Genomic DNA, 24,079 nt, shown 5'->3' on the forward strand with positions numbered 1-24,079 from the left:
AAATTTAACTTTATTCTGATGTTCTCTGCCAACTGTGTCAAAATACCCTTTTAATTTTACTCTTCCTTATAGGGTGCTCACCTGGAAATGCTCTGGGCCTCTTCCTTCCTCTGTGATCAGGAGTGACCCCTGGTGGTTCTCAGGGTATCGATGATGCTACAATTTTGAAAGTGGCAGCCACACACCTAGCAAGCACTTCCTCAGCCTGGACACCTGCAATACTGGGAAAGCTCTTACTCATGAGCCCCCAACACAACTCTCTGATCTCCACACCTTGGTTTAGCCACATTTGGATTAAAACAATATTAACACCATTATTTGTAATATTTTTATCCTTTAAGAAACATCCATCCATATTTCTTTTTTCAAAGTGGGTTGCATTGTATGCAGAGCAGTACACAAATCAATGCAAGCAATGTCACCAAGATGCAATGACTAGTTCGTCAGGGTACCAGGGAGAAATGAATGATCATAAACAATCATCCCCCTGGCATGCACTTGTGAAAAGACTAAACGATGATCAACATCTATGTGAGACCCAGAACAATCTAGAACTTTATTCCCATGGGAACAGCTCTGGAGGAAGATCTTTCATCTTCTCCTGGTATATTTCATCAAAGGTTTCTGCTTGTGCCACTGTGAGGTGATTTTTCCAGTCTCCAGATACACCTGATAAACATAAAAAAGGGACTCTGATTAGATGATTTCAGCTCTGCTGGCACCAAGATGTCTTCTCCTGACTTGGGTACAAAACTTATCTCTGCCAAGTACTAATGCAGAAAAGGAAAACTAAGAGCAAGTCTAAGCAAGTCTTAGCAAAATTAAGTCATGCTGTGCTAGGTTTCTTCACTTTACTAAGTGTAACTGGCAAGGAATGTGAGAGAACCATTTTTCATTTCTTTTTTATTTGTTTATTTCTGGGCTACAACTGGCAGTGTCAGGGTTTCCTCTTGGGGCTTTGTTCAGGAATCACTCCTCGGTCAGTTCAGGTAGATGTTGCTGCACCGACCCTAGGTCGGCTGCATGCTATGCAAGTGACTTCTATCTTTTCTCTTGTTTTCTCTTCAGTTCCTTCTGTTTCTTTAAAATACTGGATTAATTTTCTTCAGACTAATCTCGGTCTGGAGGTCACTGGCCAGGATTTCTATGTCAGAATACTTGGGGATCTGAGGGATATTGCTCTCCATGAGAGGAAGTGCTCCTTCCGCTAATTACCCAGACACACTTTTGTCCACTATCTGCTTAAAGGATATAAGTGGTAGCAATCTAGGGCTGTGTCTTAGTATCTCCTTGTGGCAATGACTCCTTACAGAATATATCTCCAAATCTAGTTCTAAATTTCTTAACAGGGAACGGGAGTCACTTCAAAGACAGAAATTAGCCTGGAACGCGCCTCATCCTGCTCTCCACAAAATTATCATCCTCTCACACCAGAAAAAAGTATTCCCACCCAGCTGCCAAAATGTTCCCATCCTCTAAAGCATCAGCTTTCCTCAAGTGGCCTGTGATTCAAATTACCTGTTTCTATATGCAGCATCATGAACTGCAGGACACAGGTCTCTTTTCCAAAGGAAAGAATCAGAATCAAGCCACAGATTGCAAAAAAATAGTAGATGACTAAGAGTCCCTGAGCAGAGACCAGAGCTATCATACATGGGTTAGTCCTTTGCCTTCCACATGGCCCTACCAGTTTCTATATTTGGCATTCCACAGGGTCCCCCAGAACCTCTAAGAGTAATTCCTGAGTGAAGAGACAAGAGGACAAGAGTAAATACCGAACATCGCTGGCATGGCTCACATCATCTCCCTTCCCCCCGCCCCCCCAAAAAAAGGTAACACATCAAATTCTCCTAGATTTTAAGCATCAAGGAAAGTCTCTTATTCATGCCCAACTTCTAGGATGCTATGGTATGTCATCTGACACCACAGCCCTGGGTGACAGCCTGGCCTGGCTGAGTATGAAATTCATTTCCTTCTTTCTTCTAGCCACACATACTTGAAGCTGGACTTCTCCAAGTCTATGCCTGAGAAACTCTTCATCGTGCTCCCAAGGGTGGGGAATTCATCGAATTTTATTACACAGGGTCTGATACAAACTTGGAGCCACCCAGCCCTTTTTTGCAGAGTGAAAAACCTGATATGTCTTCCCAAAGGATAAAAACTCTACTTTAGACATTTATTAGTTCAGGACAGTGACAAGACAATGCCCAATTTCACTCTGTTCCCCAGGTCATTGAGACTGGTCTGTTTGGTTGTGGTCAGGAATTCGCAAGGACCCCTTTGTAAGCTGAATATCTGCATGCGAATTTCTGTGACGGGAGATAGATCTACTGACCTCACAGAACTCAGATGATCCCAAAACAGGAATCAGCATCTGCCAGTGCCTGTAGCCGACGTCATAACTTTGAGAGATTTTCACCCAGTGCAGAGAGAAGGGCAATGAGCAATGAACAATGTCCATGACAAACTTAAATTCTTCTGCTATCAACCCTGTTGTCCTGCCATGCACACAGCATTTTCCTTTACCTTTTCTCATCATGGTTGATGTCTTGAGATCAATAGCAACACCATCCACAAGAGAATAATTAGACATCATATTGTCTTTCATAGCCTGGAAGGAAGAATTCTCGAGGATTGAATCCAGGGATTCTGGTCCTAATTCCATGCCCAGAAATCGACAGATCTTCTGCATACTGCTTCTTGTGTCCTTGAAGAAGACAAGATAAGAGCAATGATTTGAAGGATGCCAGAGAGGAGATGAGAGAGAAGCCCAGAAGGGAGATGGGGAGTAGGAGCAGAAGAGCACTAGGAAATTTGACTGCCCAGGAGCTGGACAGGCTGGAAACAGTCAGAGGGAACACAAGGAGTGTGAAGAAGGCAGATCCCCTTGGTTCTCTGAGGGGTAGGTGAGCCTTGCTGTTAATCAGGGTCCAGAACACAAGATGCTGAAAAGACTTTAGACACCTGTGGTCAGAGTCACTCAAGACAGGTCCAGTGAAAAGCTGACATGGTGAGGTGAAAGGGATGAAATGCAGCTCTCGTGGTGCTGTCAAGGCTGTGCAGAAACCCCGACTGAGGAACATACATGTGCACAGTGTCATACAGTGTCAGTCATTGGACTGGGCGCATGAAGCAGGAGCGGGAGATGATGAGAAAAACGATGCATCTCTGGAAGGACTTTGTTGTGAGTAATGGACCTTACTTCTTCCCAGAACTAAGAAGCATTTTACTTTCTTTTTCCATGACTCTTGATTATGTTTCACAAGGTAATTTCTGACATGAGAAGTGATGTCAGGAAAGTTGTTTTGGTGGCTGGAAACTTCTCCAGGGGATGAAAGGAGTGGGTGTCAGAAGGAAACCCTCATGTTAGGGAGGTATGTTGGGTAATAGGAAATAACTTCAGATGCAAGTGGGCAGCTCAAGTTTCTTTCACAGCGCATAATTCCCACCCCCATGAGTAGCATCCCCAATGGTGACCACATTGGAGGACTCAGTACCTATGTGACTTTCATGCATCACCTATCTCTGGGTGGGACTACCACTCTTTCAATGTTGCTAAAGGAAGCATAGAACCACGGTCAAGAGTAAGGAGACTGGGAGTGCTATTCCAAAGGGGGGCACCACTGTCACAAGCTGTCCTACCCTGGGGACCTACCATATGTCTACAGAGATGTTGGATTGAGACACAGAGGAGGAGAAACAAACAGGTCATAAGATGCAGATAGTTAGGGGGTTCCGACCATAAGAACCAGAGTTACCGTTTTCAGCTCTTCATAACTCAGCAGCAGGAAGTTCTCCTGTTCTCTACTGGGTATCCAGCCATGGATATGATCGAACCACGATCCATAGGGGACTGCAGAGTGGGGAGGCAGAGAAAGGAGTGGGTCCCACATTATGGTGCTTAGGATTCTCTGAATGTCAAAACTCAGGCAACATTGCTCACGCCTCTGCATAGTGTGGCCTTTTTTCGAGTCACTGATTGAACAGGAGGAAGTGGGGGCACAGTACTCCAACATCCTGGGGGTCTCCTGCCTGAGTCAGCTCTGAAGTAGCTTTTTGAGTCTCTACGAAGTTCCTGCCCTGTGACCCGACCAAGGATGGAGAGACACAGTAGTGGATCTTGAATATATTGTTTCTCTTATGGCTTTGACTGTTGCTTTGATAACTATTTTCTCTTAGGAAATGATCGCTGTCTATGTCTCTCTGTCCCTGTCTGTCTATCTGTCTCTATCTCTCAGTCTCTTTCTGCCCGTCTATCTCCCCTATTCTGTTCTGAGAGCTCTGTTCTATATTCAACTAGTGTTTCCTGGAAAATTGAATAATGTGTCTATGTGATAGTGGTAGGCTTTCAGCTCTGTTGGTTCAGGATTTTCTCAGACATGTTTCCTTGGGAATGACTTTTCTTGTATATCATGTGATTTTGGAAGATCGAGCATCCCCTTAGGGGTTACCTCGAATGTGGTGTACTTTCTTTGTTGGGTTGTTGTGGGGGGGAGGGAGGCAATCACACTCTGCAGTGCTTAGAGTTTACTCTGGATCTGCGTTCAAGAGGTGGGGAGCCATGAAGGATTTTGGATCACATCAGAATTAGCTGCATGCAAGGCCAGTTGCTTCCCCAATTGGGTATCTCTCCTCTAATCCTGATTGCACTGGATTCAGTGGGTGTAGAGCATGTCTGAGCTCTTCTGTCTGCTGTATGCTCGAGGGAATCACTGTGCCTGTGCATTCTGCACACTCCAGTTGTCCTTTGAGAAGGAGCCTAAACAAAGGCTTGTGTTTCAGGTGAAATATGGACAGAATGTCTCACTCTTCCAGAGACCACGACATTTTCAGAAAACTACTATAAAACGTGGATGGACGTTTCATTGTTCTCCTTTCAGAGCATATTTGAGATTCAAAAGCCACTCTGAAAATTTTGTTGAGTGTAATTCATGTTTATAAATTCATTTTGAGAACATTTAAAAATGAGTTAATCATTCATTAAAGCATGAATCTGCCAAAATTTTGGATCCAACTGATCCTATTTGGTAATTTGACCTAATTTTGATTTCATTTTGCAAATTAAGTATTTCTGTGCACAGAGATATTTGCGTATTAATTGCCTGCCAGTAATTGCACATCAGAGTTGTGCATCGGACAATATAATGTTGATTGAGGAACAAGTCAGTCTGGCTTCATTACAGAGAGTCTGCAGATGTCTGCCTTGGCCACAGTAACATGAAAACTGATTGAGTAACTGACACTCAAGGCTGGGCAAAAAGCAAGCCAAATACCATGAGGATTTTTCGAGGTAACATGCTTAGTCAAAGTTCTCGGGACCCGGGAGTAAAGGATCTTAAAAATATGACATCGTGAAATGGTTGGGGAAAAGTAGATAAATAACTTTCTGTTCACGCCGAAGAATCAAGGGCATAAAGGCAGGAACAATATACAGCCGGTCGGCCCTTTCAAAAACAAACCCCCTCCCAAAACATAAAAAGAAACTAGAAAAGGGGGGATAGAGAATGAAAAGTGTGTTTAGAGAAAAAAAAATGGAGCAGACATAGAAGAAATTCCTCATATTCCTAGAACAAAATGCATATAATTGTACAAGTTTCCTAATGAATAATATAATCTTTTGATACTAAAAGATCTCTGGCCTGGCCCTGGGGAGTGAAACAACTAAAGATGATTTTTGCAAAATGTTACCAGAAAGGCACAGAAAAGTTCTTGCCATCCCTGGGCCTGTCCCCCTGCAGCTATACTATTCAAAGTCTGTCTTGACATAGGAAATCTTGTGCGTGCATCGGTTCCTTCACTTCAATTCCTTACCTGCATCATTTTTCTCCCTTCACTTCCCACCTTTCACCACAATGAGCTTGAGCACAGAACCTTGTCACTTTTAAAACCAAGACAGACCCAGATCGTATTCCTTTGATAACTATCTATTTACAGTTTTTCTACCCAGTGGTTAGTCTCCATTCGTCCTAATTCTGAGATTTTAGCAATTGCCACATTGGAGGCTACTTCAGGGTCAGGGGAATAAGACCCATTACTGTTACTGGATTTTGGCATATTGAATACGCCACAGAGAGCTTGCCAGAATCTGCCTTGGGCAGGATACACTCGGTAACCTGTCGGGTTCTCCAAGAGTGAGGACTAGACAATAAACTAAACCGGGAGCTGGGTTTTATAGTCCCTGAATTTTGACTGTTGATGGGATAACACAGCGCCGGGGCAGTTGGTGGATGTAACGCCTAACTACTGGAAGATGGGGGATCTGGGTGGAGGAGACCCAGTCCCGATCCAAGCAGGCTTGAAGATCACAGCCCCAGGTCCCGCACACTTGAGTTCCTCTGCCCGTTTCTTCATGCATGAAGCTCGTTTGTCATACTTGCACTGAATTGTACTTTCCAATTGAGTCAAAAGCTACATCACACTGCACTGCACTCTCCTCCCATTGTTCATCGATTTGCTCAAGCGGGCACCAGTAATGTCTCACAACAAATTGTGAGACTTATTGTTACTGTTTTGGGCATTGAATACATCACGGGTAGTAGGCCAGGCTTTGCTGTGTGGGCGAGATACTCTCGAAAGCTTGCCGGGCTCTTCGAGAGGGGTGGATGACCCCCTGTGTGGGCCATGTCGGCCACGTGCAAGACAAACGCCTTACCCACTGTGCTATTGCTCCATCCCAAAGCTACATCACTGATAAGAAAGTGAATATTAACACCAGAAATATTGGATCCTATTTCAGCTATACCAGAGACAGAGCAGGATGACAAAACATGGAACAGGGGTGTGGTTCCTGTTTTGAATTGACATTCCTAGCACCTCAAAATTAAACAGGTAGGAAGGTAGTGAGGACAGAGATAATTTGGCCAACATGAGGTATAAATTTAGACTAATAATACGAAGACAGGTGAGAACGAGCTTGCCTCTCTCCTTCCTGAGTGATTCAGTCTGGAAACCAGAAGGTGGGATGGAGTAAGGTCTGTGCCTTGGCAGCCTCGGAGGAGAGGCAGCGGGCTAGGGTGGAGCATCAGAACGGAGCCGGGAAGAAGGTGCCCATGGAGGGAGCCGGCCCCAGGAATAGTGAGAATGCCGATGGGAGCACTCTTGCAGGGAACCCTAAGCCTGGATGGACAGAGGTGCACACGGCCCAGGGACAACCAGAGGCTCCACATGATGGGGGACTGCCACATGGGAGACAGCCACATGGGTCACAGCGGATGACTAGGTCATGAACTGGAAGAAGAAAAATGCTGGGCCAGATGGGGGCAGAGATAGGACAGTGGGGAAGTCACCTGACTGCATGAGGCGGACGTTGGTCCACCCCTGGCCTCCTACAAGGTCTCCTGAGCCTTGCCAGCAATAATGGTCCCTGAGCCCAAGCCAGGAGTGAGGGCTGGAGCGATAGCACAGCGGGTAGGGCGTTTGCCTTGCACGCAGCCAACATGGCCGACCAGAGTTCGATTCCTCCGCCCCTCTCTAATCGATATGCCAGACACAGTAACAACAAAGTCTCCAATGGAGATGTTACTGGGCCCGCTCGAGCAAATCGACGATCAACGGGAGGGCCTTTACTTTTTTACTTTACTTTTAATAATACGAGGGCAGGTAGGCATGAAAATCACTGATCAGTAACATCAATTCTAATATCCTGTCAGTAAATGCAGAGGGAAGTGAGTTCCTATATCGAAACAATGAATTGTGTAGAGGGAAAAGAAGAAACCAATCCCATTTCAGGAATACCCATAGAATAAGGGTATGTCAAAATCATGTGCAGTTAAGACAAGACACTGATGGAAGAGTGTGAAGGAAACAAAAATCAATGAAAAGACACCTGTGTTCTTGGATCTTTAGGAACATTGCTGTGGTGGATGTGTGCAGAGTACAGAGGGATCTAGAGAATCTAAAAATCATGTTTAGTTGTTTCAATTCTTTTCAAAATTCCATGACATTTCTGAGGACATAGAAATGTGTTTCTACAATATGCAAAATAGAAAATGCTCTAAGTAACCCGCTCTCTCGCTCTCTCTCAAAAAAAAAAAAAGAGGAACAAAACTAAAGGCTTCAGACACCATGATTTCTACTTTGATCACAAAGTTATGGCATCAATACGATGGAATACTGGCCTCAAACACGCACTCATCTGGTGGGCTGAAGAGAATGTAGACATCATCCAGTCATCAGCCTTTATTGTTTACACATCAGAGTCATAAACAAGAGCGGCAAGAGTACAATAATTGTTCAGATGATTGCTTGATAAATGTTGCTGCAAAAAGTGGGTCTTAGGGTGGAAAAGTATGAACCCAAAGTCTGTCTTACACCACTCACTATCTTTGAGTCAAAGTGGGTCGAAAATTTGAGTTTTGACTGATGTCTGGGGTGCTCAGGGCTTAGTCCTGTTTCTGTGTTCAGTATTCACTCCCAACAAGCTCAGGGAACTATATGGGGTGTGAGGAATCAAACAAAGGTCTGTTATGTGTGAGGCAAGTGTCTCGCCACTCTGTGGTTTCTCTAGCACCAAAATCGGTCACGTATTAAATGTAAGACTTCAAACCATGGAAACTTCTCCATATGGGACAAGAGATTATGAGAGCTAGCGAAGATATACCCCAGATGTTACGTGAAGTCGAGTTCTTTCATCGAGGTATTGGATGAAAAGCTGATCTCCAGGCTCTACCCCCAGGGGAAGAAGGAAGAGAGGACTAATACTCCAGTGTGTCCAATAGGTCCTGACGCTGGAGGTTTGTGAGGCTGCACTCCAGCGGAGAATTGGTACCTACAAAAACTGGGTTCCCTAGTGACAAGACGGGTGCTCATTTGTTGGAAAATCACTGAGTTATCATCTGGGTGTAACATGAGATCTCATAAAAGACCCTGACACCCCCACAAAACCACTGTATTTTACATCACTCACCATTTCCTTCGAGGAACCAATCAAAATATTGTTCCATTGATTCTGCTACTTGAACATATTTTACACCTTTCCAGAACAAATGTCCAGACACAAGAACATCTCTGGGATTTCTAATGACATAAATCATCTTCAATAGAAAAAGGGGTTAAAAATCAACCATTGGAATGATGTTCTATCCTTTCTATGAAAATTCATTCATATAGAGGAGTACCAGTTTAAAACATGACCGTGTTTCCAGTGTGCCACAGAGGACATCCTTGCATCTGAGCTTCCATGCATCACCAAACAATCCCTCCCATTTCCTGAACCTACCCCTACTGAGGTGATCACCAATATTATTAATAGTAATTTTTATCAACCTAAACTCTTTTTTCATTGATATTTGATGTGGATGGGAGGGGGCTCTGTGGGACACACATCAATTCCATATCCAGCTCCCTGGACACTGGTGGTCTGGCCTATAGAAAGCCTCTCTTCTTTCCCTAATGCCCACAGACAGAGCCACTACCCGTCTCTGCACCTGCTCCAGCTTCTTTACCTGATTTTGGGTAGGTTTTCAGCAAGACATCTTCATCCGTAAACAAAAAATTATGCCACTCTTCTGTCATGAAAGCAGGTGTGAAAATCACGGTTGGAAAAAGTACACCATTAATTTTTTTTTTCAACAGACATTCTGGCTGCTTATCTTTAGAGGAAAGTGTTATCCACAGTTGGAGGTTGCTTCATTTATTGTAAGATCCACATTATAAAGAAGTTCAAACAATCCCTGAGGCAAGTTCAAGGGTCGTGATATTATGCAACTGTGAGGTCACTCAAAAGACATTAAGTGGAATCTGAGTATGAATCTTTTTTTTCAATAACGATAGACTTAATTTATTCAAGTTCATACGGTCTATTTCTTCTCTCCTCTGGATCCTCTTATTCCCCATCTAGCTCTTTATTTTTTTCAGTCAGAGAATTTTGTTTTGTCAGTTTATTTTCTTGCTTATTTATACATACAATTGGAACTTTCCCACAATGTCTTTCTTTCTTTTTTTTGTAAAAAATTCTTTATTGAATAGTTAAACCATCTACCATAAGCCTACAAAAACATCATCCTCAATGACAAAAACTGAGGCCTTCCGACTAAGCTCAGGGACGAGAAAACGATGCCCACTCTCTCCACTGCTGTTCAATATAGTATTGGGAATACTTGGGCATCCAGGTAAGAAAGGAAGAAATCAAGCTCTCACTATTCGCAGATGACATGATACTATACTTAGAGAACCCTAAAACCTCTATCAAGAAACTACTAGAAACACTAGACTCATATAGTAAAGTTGCAGGCTATAAAATCAATACACAAAAGTCCATGGCCATCCTATACACAAATAGTGAGAGAGAAGAAAGTGATATGAAAAAAACAATCCCACAAAGAGATATCATCTCACATCCAAGAGACTGGCCCACATCCAAAAGAACAAAAGTAACCGGTGTTGGCGCGGATGTGGCAAGAAAGGGACCCTCCTTCACTGCTGGTGGGAATGCCGACTGGTTCAGCCCTTTTGGAAAACAGTATGGACGATTCTCAAAAACCTAGAAATTAAGCTCCCATTTGACACAGAAATAACATTACCGGGAATATATCCAGCGAGGCAAAAAAGTACAGTCGAAAAGTACAGTCGAAGTGACATCTGCACTTGTTTGTTTATTGCAGCAGTCTTTACAATAGCCAGAATCTGGAAAAAATCTGAGTGCCTGAGAACAGATTACTGGTCAAAGAAAGTTTGGTACATCTACACAATGGAGTACTATGTAGCTGTTAGAAAAGATGAAGTCATGAAATTTACATACAAGTGGTACCACATGGAAAGTATCATGCTAAGTGAAATGAGTCAGAAAAGTAGGGAGAGACATAGAAAGATTGCATTCATATGGGGCAACATATAGTAACAAAATAGGAGACTAACACACAAGAATAGCCAAGATAAGTACCAGGAGGTTCACTCCATAGCTTGGAGGCCAGCCGCACACACTAGGGGGGGAAAGCAGCTCAGATAGAGAAGGGAGCACCAAATAAAGGGTGTTGGGAAGATCCTCCCAGGATGGGAGAAGCATACTGAAAGTAGATTATAGACTAAACATGATTGCCATTCGGTGCCTCTTTTGCAAACCACAGCACCCAAAAGGAGAGAGAGAACAAAAGTGAATGCCCAGCCACAGAGGCAGGGTGGGATCAGGGGGATGTGGGGTGGGAGGAATACTGGGATCAGTGCTGGTGGAGAATGGGCACAGGTGGAGGGATGGGTACTCGATAATTGTATAACTGAAACCCAAGCACAAATATTTGTAAGTATTTACAAATAAGGTACAACTGTACCTCATAGTATTTTACTAATAAAAAAAATTTTTTAATGTATTTATTGAATCACCACGGAAACAGTTACAAAGCTTTCATGTTTAAATTTTGGTCATACAATTAACAAATACCCATTCACTTCACCAGTGCACATTTTCTACCACCAAGACCCCCAGTATATTCCCCCATCCTACCCACCCTTACCCCTACCTATGTAGCAGAAAATTTTCACATTACTTTCTCTCTACTTTGATTACATTCAATATTTTGACACCAGTCCCACCATTATTATTCAGAATTTCCCCCCATGCTCAGACCTGCCTAAAAGACATCATTAGACAATTTGTTTTCTATTGTGTAATGAAACATGATGGCCACTTAGTACATTTATTGCAAACCATAACACCCAAAAGGAGAGAGAGTAAACAGGAATATGCCTATCACAGAGGCGTGGAAAGGGGGTTATGGGGGAAGGAGGGATACTGGGAATATTGATGGTGGAAAATGGGCACTGGTAGAGGGATCGGTACTCAATCATTGTATGACTGAAATATAATCAGAAAAGTTTGTAAGTCTGTAACTATCTCACAGTGATTTATTTAAGAAAAGAAACGAAAAACATAAAAAAGAGGCAATGAAGAAAAATGTGAAGACAGAAGAGAAGGAGGATGAAGCTGAGGAGAAGGAAGAGGAGTAGGGGGAAGAGGAGACAGAGGAGAAGGAGATAGGGGAGGATATAATGTGAAGATCATCTTGGCTGTGAAAATGGTTTTTTGTGTTTTAGGCCTCATGTGCTTTTGGACCTGTAATCTGGGCACCTGCTGATGCCCAGTGACTAAGGTAGGGAACACTGAGACCAATCGCATAGAGTCAACTGGATCCAGACAGAGAAGCTCAGGCCAGGGTAGTGTTGGGGCAGATCGGATCATAGTTCCCTAGTCATGTTCCCAAACACTTCTGTACACAAAAAAATGTACACACACCAGGGATTCTCTCCGGAAACTGAGTCAGCTTCTTCCAGAAGGGGCTGAGGTGTGATTGGAGGGGCATCTGTGACTCACAGGGAGCCCCTCAGTCACCGAGTCCACCTTCACCTCAGCAAGTCCGGAGTGCACTCAAGTTTCCGCCCTTCTTGCCCTCCATGACCTCACACCTTTTATTAGCCTTGTTACCACCCAGGAAATCTGTGCCCTCAACACCTGTCAGCTTCCATGAACACATGCAACAAGAGGTCAAGGAACATAGGAAGAATAGTATCAGGCACATCAAGGGGAAATCAGTCTCTTAATTTGAAATCCAATGTTGAAATAATCCTCTCAGTTAAATAAGTCTAGTTTAGTTTCAATGAAGGCAGCAAAGGTGCAATCAGGCAGGACAAGAATAAGAAATTATCATGGTATGCTTTCTGTTTGGGAGCCACACTCAGCAGTGTTCAGGGTTTACTACTGGCTTTAAACTCAGAGCTGTGGGAACTCTACAGGATGCTAAACATTGAATATGCATCACAGTATGCAAGCAACTGTCCTAACTGCTGTGCTATCATGCTGGCAACACAAATTATCATTTGGACTATACTTGAAAGACTCTTGCTGATGTTGCATTGCCCTTTGATCAAGTTCTGTAAATATCCCAAGCATTGCACTCCATGTACCCGGTAATGTCCTTCAGTTGTCTGTTACCACATATGATGGCTCACGGGTCTGGAACCAGAGAGACTGGGGTGGGGGGGAGGAGATTCAGGTACTGTGTTCAATAAATAACCAGCTGGGAACCTTGTTAGGGCTGTTTAGGTGATCTTCACACCTGGATATACCACTGCATCCATTGTCTCATTCTTTGCCACCAACCCTGCTGGATGCAGGTCAAATAGGCCAATCCAATTGGCTTTACACTGCCACACAGATTCACTGCTTGTCTCTGGGCAATGAGGATGGGAATCAAACACACTTTTTGAGAACATTCTCTGCGGTTTTACTTATATAACATTGTAGAAGAGACCAAACAAATCTTCAGAAAAACATCAAAAACAGCAGTTGGTTAGAGTTTGGTTGACTGAAGGCACATAATCTGCTTTCTCAGAGGACAAAATGTTCAGCATTTGATTGGTACATATTGCCTGTATTACGTGGGTTGATCTACTTGCAAAACTTCATTCAATTAAGCATTTATTAAAAAACATGATTTGCATACTTTGAGGTATTAAGTTCTACTTACTAAAATATTGTAAAAGGTAAAGGTAAAGGTAAAGGGCCTCCCGTTGATCGTCGATTTGCTCGAGCGGGCCCAGTAACGTCTCCATTGGAGACTTTGTTGTTACTGTGTCTGGCATATCGAATACTCTCGGTAGCTTGCCGGGCTCTCCGAGAGGGGCGGAGGAATCGAACTCGGGTCGGCCATGTTGGCCGCTTGTAAGGCGAACGCCCTACCCGCTGTGCTATCGCTCCAGCCATATTGTAAATAAAGAAAATATTGTAAATAAAGAAAATATACTAATCAGGAAATGAGAAATAGTACAATAAATGAGCCCCATCCAGTTCAAATCCTGCCCGCACGGGACTTCCTGAGCATCCCAGGTACAGCACCCGAGGCCTCAGAGAACCACCAGTGTGACTTTGGTCACCCCTCTACCAAAGGACCCAAGTAGCACCTCATCATCAGATAATAGCATTGAACTTTGGGCACACATGTTTTGGGGAACTAAAACTAGGGACTGGATAAGGAAACACTGAAACCTGTGGAATTTCAAGTATGTGCTCCTTTGCATCCTGATATACCGTCCCCGAGAGCAATAATTTTGGAATAAATAAGGTATTTGGAACTGCCCAGATGCCCTTTAGTTTGAAAGTGAAAGGCTGCGGGAAGTTGGCCCTTTAACTGACCAAGGGCCTACGTGCCTGTGCTAGGTATGGTCATCGTGACACCGCGGCAGGCAAAGCCAGTGCTATGTATGGTTATCTTGATGTATGGTTATCCTGAGAGAACATCTGTCATTGCTGTCAGTAATAACAAGAAGTAACTATCTCGTGTCTGGTACATGATACGTATAAACTTGGTAAATCATATGGACATGGCCCTTTGTGTATCTACCTCATGTCTGGTAAATCATATGGACATGGCCCTTTGTGTAATCACCTCGTGTCTGGTACGAGATACACACAAACCTTGTAATGCATGATATGTGAAAACAAACCTTCCTAACCATATATGGGCATGACCTTTTGTGTAGCTGCCTTACTAATGGATATATACCCTGATTGCCCCCAATAAAGTCTGTCCCTTTTTCTCTCTGTTTCTAAACTGGACTCTGTCTCTTGTGTCTTGTGTTCATTCGGTTGGTCTTTCCCTGCACCTACGGATCCTAGGGCCACCTCCGTGGGCCGGAGAGTGGTTCTGCGGGCCCCCCGCAAAAGGCCATGAAAAGGGTTTTCCAAAATTCACTGGATTGGTCAGCGCAAATCAATATCAAGGCAGGGACAAAGCTACAGTACAGTGGGGAGGGCATTTGTCTTGCATGAGGTCAAACCGAGTTCAATCCCCGACATCCCACCCCCAACATCCCATATGGTACCCTAAGTCCTACCAGAAATGATATCTGAGTATTACAGACAGTTCTTCTCTAGCACCCACCAAAAACATAAAAATGAACATCAAAGCTAGATCATTCAACCAAGGTATCTTCAGGCTCGTATCACTTAATCACTTAACTTCCCGTTAATCGTAGATTTGCTCGAGCGGGCGCCAGTAACGTCTCCATTTGTCCCTGTCGCGTGCTAGTGTAGCCCAATGGCGTCTGTTCGCTCTAGGAACATGAAGAGCCTCAAACCAATCGTTCATGATCTTGATGAAGAAGTCTGACCATCTGGTAAGTGGGCGGCCACGCGGTCTTTTGACATCCCGTGGAATCCAGTCGGTAACAGCTCTAGTCCAGCAGTCGTCTTTAAATCTCATTATGTGACCAGCCCATCTGATTTTTGACACCTTGGCAAACAAGACAGCATCCCTGATTCTTGATCGTCGACAGATGTCAGAACTCCGGATTCTATCTCTCATTTGAGTGAAACGTGATATTCCAAGCATAGCTCTTTCAATTCCTCTTTGGGAGACCCGAATAGCATTCTCATCCTGTTTGCATAGGGCCCAGGTCTCTGAGACATATGTTGATGCAGGAAGAACAGTGGAATCAAAGAGATGTGCCCTGAGCCGGAGGTTCTTCGTCCTCTTAGCTATTTCTTCGATGCTCTTGAAGGTGTTCCAAGCCCCTCTCTTCCTCCTGCACAGCTCGGGTGCCCGGTCATTTTCCATGTTGACTTCTCGACCTAAGTACACATAGCTGTTGCATTCGGAGATGGTCATTCCATTGAGAGCGAATGGGGCGCCAGGAACGAGGCTGTTTCTCATAAATATTGTCTTCGTAAGATTCAGCTGTAGTCCTACCTTTCCACATTCACGGTCAAAGTCGGCCAGCATTTGTGCCGCTTGACTGATGTTTGATGTTATTAAAACAATGTCATCAGCAAAGCAGAGGTGGTGTAGTTGCCGACCATCTATCTTCACTCCCATTCCTTCCCATTCTATTCATCGCATGATGTTCTCAAGGGTGGCACTGAAGAGTTTTGGTGAAATGGTATCACCCTGCTGAACCCCTCTCTTGACATTGATGATTACTTCTTTGTAGAATGGTGAGATCCTGGTAGTGAATCTGAAATACTGCTCACGGAGGATCTTGATGTATTGAGCTTGAATGCCCTGATTGGCTAAGGCTTCAATGACCGCTTCCGTCTCAACAGAATCAAAAGCCTTCTTTAAATCAATGAACATTAGACATAGAGGCATCTTGAACTCCCGAGAAACCTCAATGAGCTTGGTTATCGTGTGGATATGGTCAATGGTGCTGAATCCTTTGCGGAACCTGGCTTGCTCACATGGTTGTCCTTCATCTAGTGTTCTGCCAATCCTATGACTCGATGACTCGAGTGAACAACACTACCTCCACTATCCAGCCGCCGCCACACTCCAGCACGATTTCTGGCTGTGGCCGCTTCGTCGCGGCCGCGCGACACATCATAAGACACTAAATACCCATCTTCCGGAATTACCATACCATATTTGATAGGGTTAAAATATGGTAACACCTACGAGGGCGATTAGAAGTCACCCCAAAAGCCTCTATCCCTCTCGGAAAGACTGGCAAGCTACCGAGAGTATTCCGCCCGCCCACACGGCAGAGCCTGGCAAGCTATCCGTTGTGTATTCAATATGCCAAAGCCAGTAGTTACAATGGTCTCATTAACCTGACCCTGAAGGCTTCAGGCTCGTATATGATATTTAAATTTAATTTTTTCCTAAAGCTTTAAACCTATAAATTAATCACAAGCCTGAACATCTCCTGGGATATGGAAAGTATTCCAAGGTCCCCCACTGTCAGACCTGTCCACAGCAAGTTTAGAAAACCACTGGACAGTGTTTTTCAAACTCTGGGTAAAAATCTCAATCCACTGAGATCCACTCAGCAAGGTTCCCATAAGAAATCCTGCAGAATTAACTCCATCCTGGCATGTGACTTAGAAGTCAAGGCATCATCTCTAACACTAATGGGACAATTTGTAGAGATGTGGGCCCTTATGATGTTTTGCATATCTGTGTGCAATGCTGTATCCTAAAATGCAAACTCACTGTCAATGACGGTATTTTTTCAAACATTGCTGGACCCAGAAAGATCATGTTGATGACTCAGGAGAAATGGGTACGTCAACAGCCTTCATGATCAATTATGTGAGTCTTGGGAATCTGACAGGAAGGACTGTCATTGGAGTTAACATGACTTGTCTCTGTGTAATGGGCAGACGGTGCCACAGGCTGAGCTCAGCTCACTGGCAGCTATTCTTGCAGGTGCAAAGAAGTCACACACTACCTAGAGTCTAAGTAACAGGGAAAGAGACTTTTTAGAAAAACTTACATGCCTACTTTAGTTCTCAGTTTTGGGGGCTCCTCTCCTGTAATTCTTGGGGGTTAACCAGCTGTCCCAAGAGGGATATGAAGGATTATGATTTTGGAGGTGAGACACTGTGATATTAACCCCTCTACTATTGCCCTGGAATATTTCCTAGATGAGACTTACTATACAGAAGAGACAGAGGTGCCTCTACCTGTCAGCCTCTCGGATATGATTGGCAATGGAGAAGGTCTCTGGGGGTGTTGAATTGATGATATAGGTTTCAGAAATCAACTGAGTACTTGCTTGCCGAGAAGTTTCATAACGTGAAATATTCAAAGGGCTGCATTATGCGCTGAGTCAGGCATGAGGCAGGTCATGAACTTATTCCCTGAATGAAGGGGAGGCTGAAGAACCAGTTAGCAAAGACAGCTGCACCAACAAAGGTTGGTCCTGTGCCTGCCTTCTTGTTTGACATCATTAAAGTGGTGATATTTTCAAGTGGGATACTGTGCTGCCAGCAGGTCAATCTGTACCCGTGAGGCAATTGCGTCAGCAGCCTAGTGGTGCCTTCAGACTTCTAGATACCCAGAATTGCTGCTGTGCCTTTGACTAGACCCCAACAACTTTGGACCAAGTTTACCAAGGAAGTAAATGGTCAAAAGTTAGGTATTTGGAAAAAAAAAAAGTTAGATATTTGGGAGACACACCCACGAACACTTCCGTCTCAGCTATATAATTGGAGGCAAGGCCTTTCTGGTTCCTGATCAAATTGCTTAATGGCCATGATCCCAGAGACAGAAACAAATCTCGGAACCTATTGGCTTTTGGCAGAAATGCATCCGGTCCTCGCAGTGGGTTACTGGCTCCGGGGCACCCCAGGGGAAAAGGGTGCTGTCCCTCCACCTGCTCCCCCCTTGGAAACTCAGTTTCCGCCGTCCTCAAGAGGCCATTGAACAGTCAGGTTTGGGCCTGCAGTGACGAGACTCGAGAGGCCTCAGGGGATGGAGGTGTAGCAGGCCCTTTCGTCCCTGCTCTCATGAAACCCCAAGTCACCACCCACAAACAGCCTTTCTGGCTCCTGATCAAGCTGCTTAACAGCCAAGATCCCAGAGACTCAGGAACAAATCTCTGAACCCAGCAGGTTTTGGAAGAAATCCCTCCAGATTTAATTGTTAAAATTTCGGAATTCCAAAATCTAATGGCCACTACTGAGGCCACACGACATCACATATTATTTAAAATAGGCAATAGAAAAACAAATTGTCTACGGTTGCCATTTCAGCTGATCTGAATATTGGGGTAAAATCCCAAATAATAATGGTAGGTCTGGTGTCAAAATATTGAATGTAATAAAGTAGAGAAAGAATAATGTGAAAATCATCTGCCCCACAGGTTGGGAGAGGGTTTGAGAGAGGGGTATACTGGGGTTTTTGGTGGTGGAAAATGGGCACTGGCGAAGGGACAGGTGTTTCATCATTATATCACCAAGACTTAAACCCGAAAGCTTTGTACCTGCTCTCATGGTGATTCAATAAATAAATTTATAAAAAGAAAAAAATTAAGGTGGAGTTCATGCCCAATTCAATCAGCCTAATCAATGCCTGAATAAATAGCAATACTCCTACATTAAAATAAAAAAGAAAAAGTGGTTATGTGTTCAGGGCAGGGAAGAAGGGAAAAATACCTTCTCAGACTTTGGGTAGATATGAATTTTTTTCAATTTTTATTTTTTTTAACAGCAAAGAGAGAAAGTTTAGTAATGTTGCTGAGTACAATATCAATATACAAAATGAAAAATAAACAAATGCTCCATTAGAAAATATACAGCTGAGGGAGTCAGGAAGGTGACCAAAAAGGTCGGGAGCACAAGTGTTGCATGTGAAAACACTGGACTTGATCCTCAGCACTGGATATACTCTGAGCACTGCCAAGAGTGCACCCCTAGCTGTGGCCTCCATCCATACAGTTTTTTTTTATTTTTATTAGTGAAACACCATGAGGTACAGTTGTAGACTTTTTCCACCACCATGGATCCCAGTATCCCTCCCACCCCCATCCCTCCATCCCACCCTGCTTCTGTGGCAGGGCATTCACTTTTGTTCTCTCTCTCCTTTTGGGTGCTGTGGTTTGCAAAAGAGACATTGAATGGCAATAATGTTTAGTCTATAGTCTACTTTCAGCATGCTTCTCCCATCCTGGAAAGATCCTCTCAACACCTTTATTTGGTGCTCCCTTCTCTATCTGAGATGCTTTTTCCCCTACCATGTGTGGCTGGCCTCCAAGTCATGGAGGAAAATTCCTGGTACTAATCTCAGTCATTCTTGGGTGTTAGTCTCTGATTTTGTTACTTTGTGTTTCCCAGATGAATGAAATCTTTCTATCTCTATCCCTCTATTTCTCACTCATTTTGCTTAACATGATACTTTCCATGTAGTATCACGTGTATATAAATTTCTTGACTTCATCTTTTCAAACAGCTACATAGTAGTGCATTGTGTAAATGTACCAAAGTTTCTTTAATCAGTCATCTGTTATTGGGCACTCAGGTTTTTTCTAGATTCTGGCTATTGTAAACAGTGCTGCAATGAACGAATAAGGGAAGATGTCACTTTGACTATACTTTTTTTCCTCTCAGGGATATATTTCCAGGAGTGGTATTTCTGGGTCAAATGGGAGCTCAGTTTCTAATTTTTTGAGAATCGTCCATCCTGTTTTCCAAAAGGGCTGAGTCAGTCTGCATTCCCACCAGCAGTGAAGGAGAGTCCCTTTCTCGCCACATCCGCGCCAGCATCGGTTGCTTTTGTTCTTTTGGGTGTGGGCCAGTCTCTGTGGTGTGAAATGATATCTCATTGTTGTTTTGATCTGTATCTCCCTGATGATTAATGATGTAGAGCATTTTCTCGTGCGCTTTTTGGCCATTTGGATTTCTTCTTTGAGAAAGTTTCTGTTCATTTCGTTGCCCAATTTTTTGATGGGGTTAGATGTTTTCTTCTTGTGGAGTTCAACCAGTACTTTATATATCCTTGATATCAACCCCTTGTCAGATGTGTATTCGGCGAATATCCTTTCCCATTCTGTAGACTGTCTTTGTATTTTGGTAACTGTTTCTTTTGAGGTGCAGAAGCTTCTTAGTTTAAGATAGTCCCGTTTATCTACCTCTGTTTTCACTTGCTCAGCCAGTGGCGTGACATCTTTGAAGATACCATTAGCTTCAATGTCATGGAGGGTTTTGTCAACTTTGTCTTCAATGTACCTTATGGTTTCTGGTCTGCTGTTGCACTTCACTTTTCTTGCCCCCTTATCGAAGATTAGATGATCATATACTTGGGAGGAGATGTCAGTATATTCAACCCTGTTCCATTGATCGACAGTTCTGCTTTTGTTCCAGTGCCATGCTGTTTTCATTATTACTGCTTTGTAGTAGAAGTTTGAAGTTAAGGAGGTTGATTCCTCCCATTTTCTTTTTCCCAAGAATTGCTTTAGCTATTCGTGGGGGCTTATTGTTTTATATAAATTTCAGGAGTGTTTGCTCCATTTCTTTGACGAATGTCATGGGTATCGTTATAGGTATTGCATTGAATTTGTACAGTGCTTTGGGAAGTATTGCCATTTTGACAATGTTAATTCTCTGGATACATAAATAGGGGATATTTTTCCATTTCCTCATGTCCTCTTTTATTTCCTGAAGTAGCATTTTGTAGTTTTCTTTGTACAGGTCTTTAACTTCCTTAGTTAAGATGATTCCTAGGTACTTGATTGTGAACAGGATGGTTTTATTCATGTCACTTACTTCTCTTTCACTATTTGCCATGTACTTTTTGGTATTGATTTTATAGCCTGCAACTTACTATACAAGTCTATTGTTTCCAGGAGATTCTTCGTAGAGGTTTTAGGATTCTCTAAGTATAGTCTTATATCATCTGCAAATAGTGAGAACTTGATTTCTTCCTTTCCTGCCTGGATGCCCTTAATATCTTTTTCTTACCTACTCGCTATTGCAAGTACTTCCAGTACTATACTGAACAGTAGTGAAGAGGGTGGGCATCCTTGTCTAGTCCCTGATCTTAGGGGGAAGGCTCTTGTGTTTGCCCAATTAGGATGATGCTTGCTGTAGGCTTGTGGTAGATGGCTTTAATGGCCTCAATATATTGAGGAAAGTCCTCTCTATCCCCATTTTGGTGAGTGTTTTCATTATAAATAGGTGCTGGATCTTGTGAAATGCTTTCTCTGCATCTATTGATATGATCATATAATTTTTATCTTTTCTTTTGTTGATGTGATGGATTATGTTGATTGATTTCAGAATGTTGAACCATCCTTGCATCCGCAGGATGAATCCCACTTGATCATGGTGTATGATCTTTTTGATGAGTTGTTGAATTCTATTTGCTAGTATTGTGTTGAGAATCTTCGCATCCATGTTCATCAGGGATATCGACCTGTAGTTTTCTTTTCTTGTGGTGTCACTATATCCCACTATTGCCTTCGGTCTTGGAGGGTTTCCTCTGATAGGTCTGCTGTGAATCTAAGGGGTGCTCCTTTGTATGTGATTTCCTTCTTTGACCTTGCTGCTTGCAGAATTGTATCTCTATTGACAGCATCGATCGTTCTAACTATGATATGTCTTGGAGTGTTTTTGTTAGGGTCTCTTTTAGCTGGCACCCTTCGGGCTTCTTGAACCTGAATGGCTGCATTGTCGAGCTCTGGGCATTTTTCAGCAATGATTTGTTTAACTGTGTTTTTTTCATTGGGATTGTTTCCCTGAGCTTCTGATACTCCAATGATTCTAATGTTGTTCCTCTTGGAATCATCTCCTAGGACGCTGATTCTCTGTAGAGCTCTTTTGAGGTCCCTTGACACTGTTTGTTGTTGCCTGTTCGCTTGATGCAGCTGATTTTCCAGCTCACTGATTCTCTCTTCAGCTGCGGTCACTCTACTGTTGAGGGCAAAGACTGAGTTTTTCATTTCATCTATGGAATCTTTTATTCGTGACATTTCTGCTCTCATTTCTTTGCTTAATTTGTCAATTTTTTGTCATGTTATTGGATATCTGTCTAACTGTTTCATTGAGTTGATTGAACATCTTCATGACTTCGTATCTGAATTCTTTGTGAGAGAGATTCCTTAAGTGAGCAGTATTGACAGAGGCTTCTGGATTCCTTTCGTTGTCCTCCCCATGTGGTGGGGATTTGCGTTGTTTCTTCATGTTGGTGTGTAGGTTCGGGGACTTAGGATCCTTGGTATGGCTGAACTACCAGCGGCTGAGTGAGAGTTGGCCCGCTGAAAATCAGCCACGCTCACTTCTACAGAAGCCACGCCCACTTCTGAAAAGGCCAAGCCCCCACGGGGTACCTGGTGTGTGTGCGGTGGGGGGCGGAGTACAGACTGGGTAAGAGAGTAGACCAGCGCAGCTTGTCGGAGAGGACGCCTGGGGGCCTTGTAGGGAGAAATCCAAGTCCCGGGTAAGAGTACCGGTGGATGAACTGACCTGGGTTTGGGAGAATATCAGCACAGCCAGGGGGGCAAAAAGGAATTTTTTTTCATTTTTTAAAATAAATTTGTTTATGATGGTTTGTTACATTCAATAGTCCAACACCAATCCCATCAAAATGCACCTTCCCACCACCATTATTTCCAATTTTCCCAACCATCCAAAATTCTATCCCTATAGCAGGAACTGAGTAATTTATTTTATATTGGTTGTTATACATAATTCATGAAAAATGACCAAGAAACATTTTTTAGAAGAAAGTATGTGAAGATTGTCATATCTCATCATGGAGCCCTTAAGTCCTTGTATAAGAAATTACTAACTTGTTGTTACAGGATAAACCTTGTGTATTTTTATCTTGTTGATCAAGCTTGGTTTCCTTCTACTTTACAACCCATCCACTGTGGTGTGCTATTTCTGATTTATCATTATGTAAAGTTTGGATGAATGTAAATTGCTCTCCTGTAATTCAAAATTTTGAATGGGGTGATACAGCAGAGTTAAATATAGACTGAATTGTCACATTGGGTGCCCTATATCGCTCAGCCTGGTGTGGGATCTGGAAAATCTCTGTATCTTGTTGGTCTCTTTTGAGATTTCATGAGCCTCTGGATCATGGCTGGTTAATGAGATTATTGGGCACAGCAGGAAGTTTAAGGGCATGACTGCCAGGCTTCCAGAAGAGTAGGAGAAGGTATGCCATCCCTGACTCCATTGGAGCCTGGAGATTTCAGTCACAAAACCCACATACATGAGTTTTTCAACAGATTCATTTCTGGGGGAGTCTCATCCAAAGCAGTGTAGTCTGGCCGTGAGGTTAGTGGTGATTGGAGTATGGAAGTTCTCAGCTGCCAAAACTCTGTTTGGACAGGTGCTTGCTCACCCACTCCATTCTAGGGTGTCCCAGATGATTCAACCTGCCAGGGGCTCTGGCAGAATCTCTGCCCCAATACAATTTTTAGTGACTAAAACTCCACTGTCCTCCTGAGAATAGAGCACAGATTTTAGGACAATGTGACAATCCTGACTTGAATATGCTCTTGTGATTTGTAACTCTCCCTGTGACTAGTTCCTCAGATCATGGACAAAAATTTCATGGGGAGGGGCAAAGAAAACTGGAGGTGTTTAGGGATTACTCTTGGCTCTGCACTGGCAGGTCTTAGGGTGCCATAAGCTATATCGAGATGGAACACTAGTCAGTCACATGTAATGCAAGTGTACTAAACGATGTATTCCTATATTACCCCATTATTTTTTATTGTTTTTATATCTATTTGTTAAAATTTTTATTTCTTTGCTTTGAGGGAGACACTGGGGCCACACTTGGTGGAGAGCAAGGAATACTCCTGACTTTGCTCAGGAGTGACTTCAGGCCATTCCCCATGGACCATATCTTCATGCTTGAGATCT

At 43.3% G+C, this 24,079-nt stretch overlaps 1 protein-coding gene across 1 annotated transcript; it reads right to left on the bottom strand.

Moving 5' to 3' along the window:
• Window positions 1-416: 416 nt before the first annotated feature.
• Window positions 417-9,597, bottom strand: LOC130044266 (sulfotransferase 2A1-like). The gene is made up of 5 exons (XM_056136937.1): window positions 9,444-9,597; window positions 8,906-9,032; window positions 3,759-3,853; window positions 2,527-2,707; window positions 417-669 (listed from the first exon to the last, which is right to left on the bottom strand). Exons 2-5 carry the CDS (start codon window positions 9,030-9,032, stop codon window positions 557-559), a joined length of 516 nt encoding a protein of 171 aa, XP_055992912.1. The 5' UTR covers window positions 9,444-9,597; the 3' UTR covers window positions 417-556.
• Window positions 9,598-24,079: the final 14,482 nt, after the last annotated feature.

Source organism: Sorex fumeus, unplaced genomic scaffold, assembly GCF_029834395.1.
Source record: "Sorex fumeus unplaced genomic scaffold, SorFum_2.1 ptg000122l, whole genome shotgun sequence".
Taxonomy (NCBI): Eukaryota; Metazoa; Chordata; class Mammalia; order Eulipotyphla; family Soricidae; genus Sorex; species Sorex fumeus.

Bases quoted from the DNA above. Each gene is read 5' to 3' on its own strand.
- LOC130044266 (XM_056136937.1), bottom strand. From the start codon at position 9,032: ATGATTTATGTCATTAGAAATCCCAGAGATGTTCTTGTGTCTGGACAT. The intron at 3,854-8,905 runs GTGAGTGATGTA...CCCACTCTGCAG, and splicing joins TTGGTTCCTCGAAGGAAATG to TCCCCTATGGATCGTGGTTC. The intron at 670-2,526 runs GTAAAGGAAAAT...TATGTTTATCAG, and splicing joins ATCAACCATGATGAGAAAAG to GTGTATCTGGAGACTGGAAA.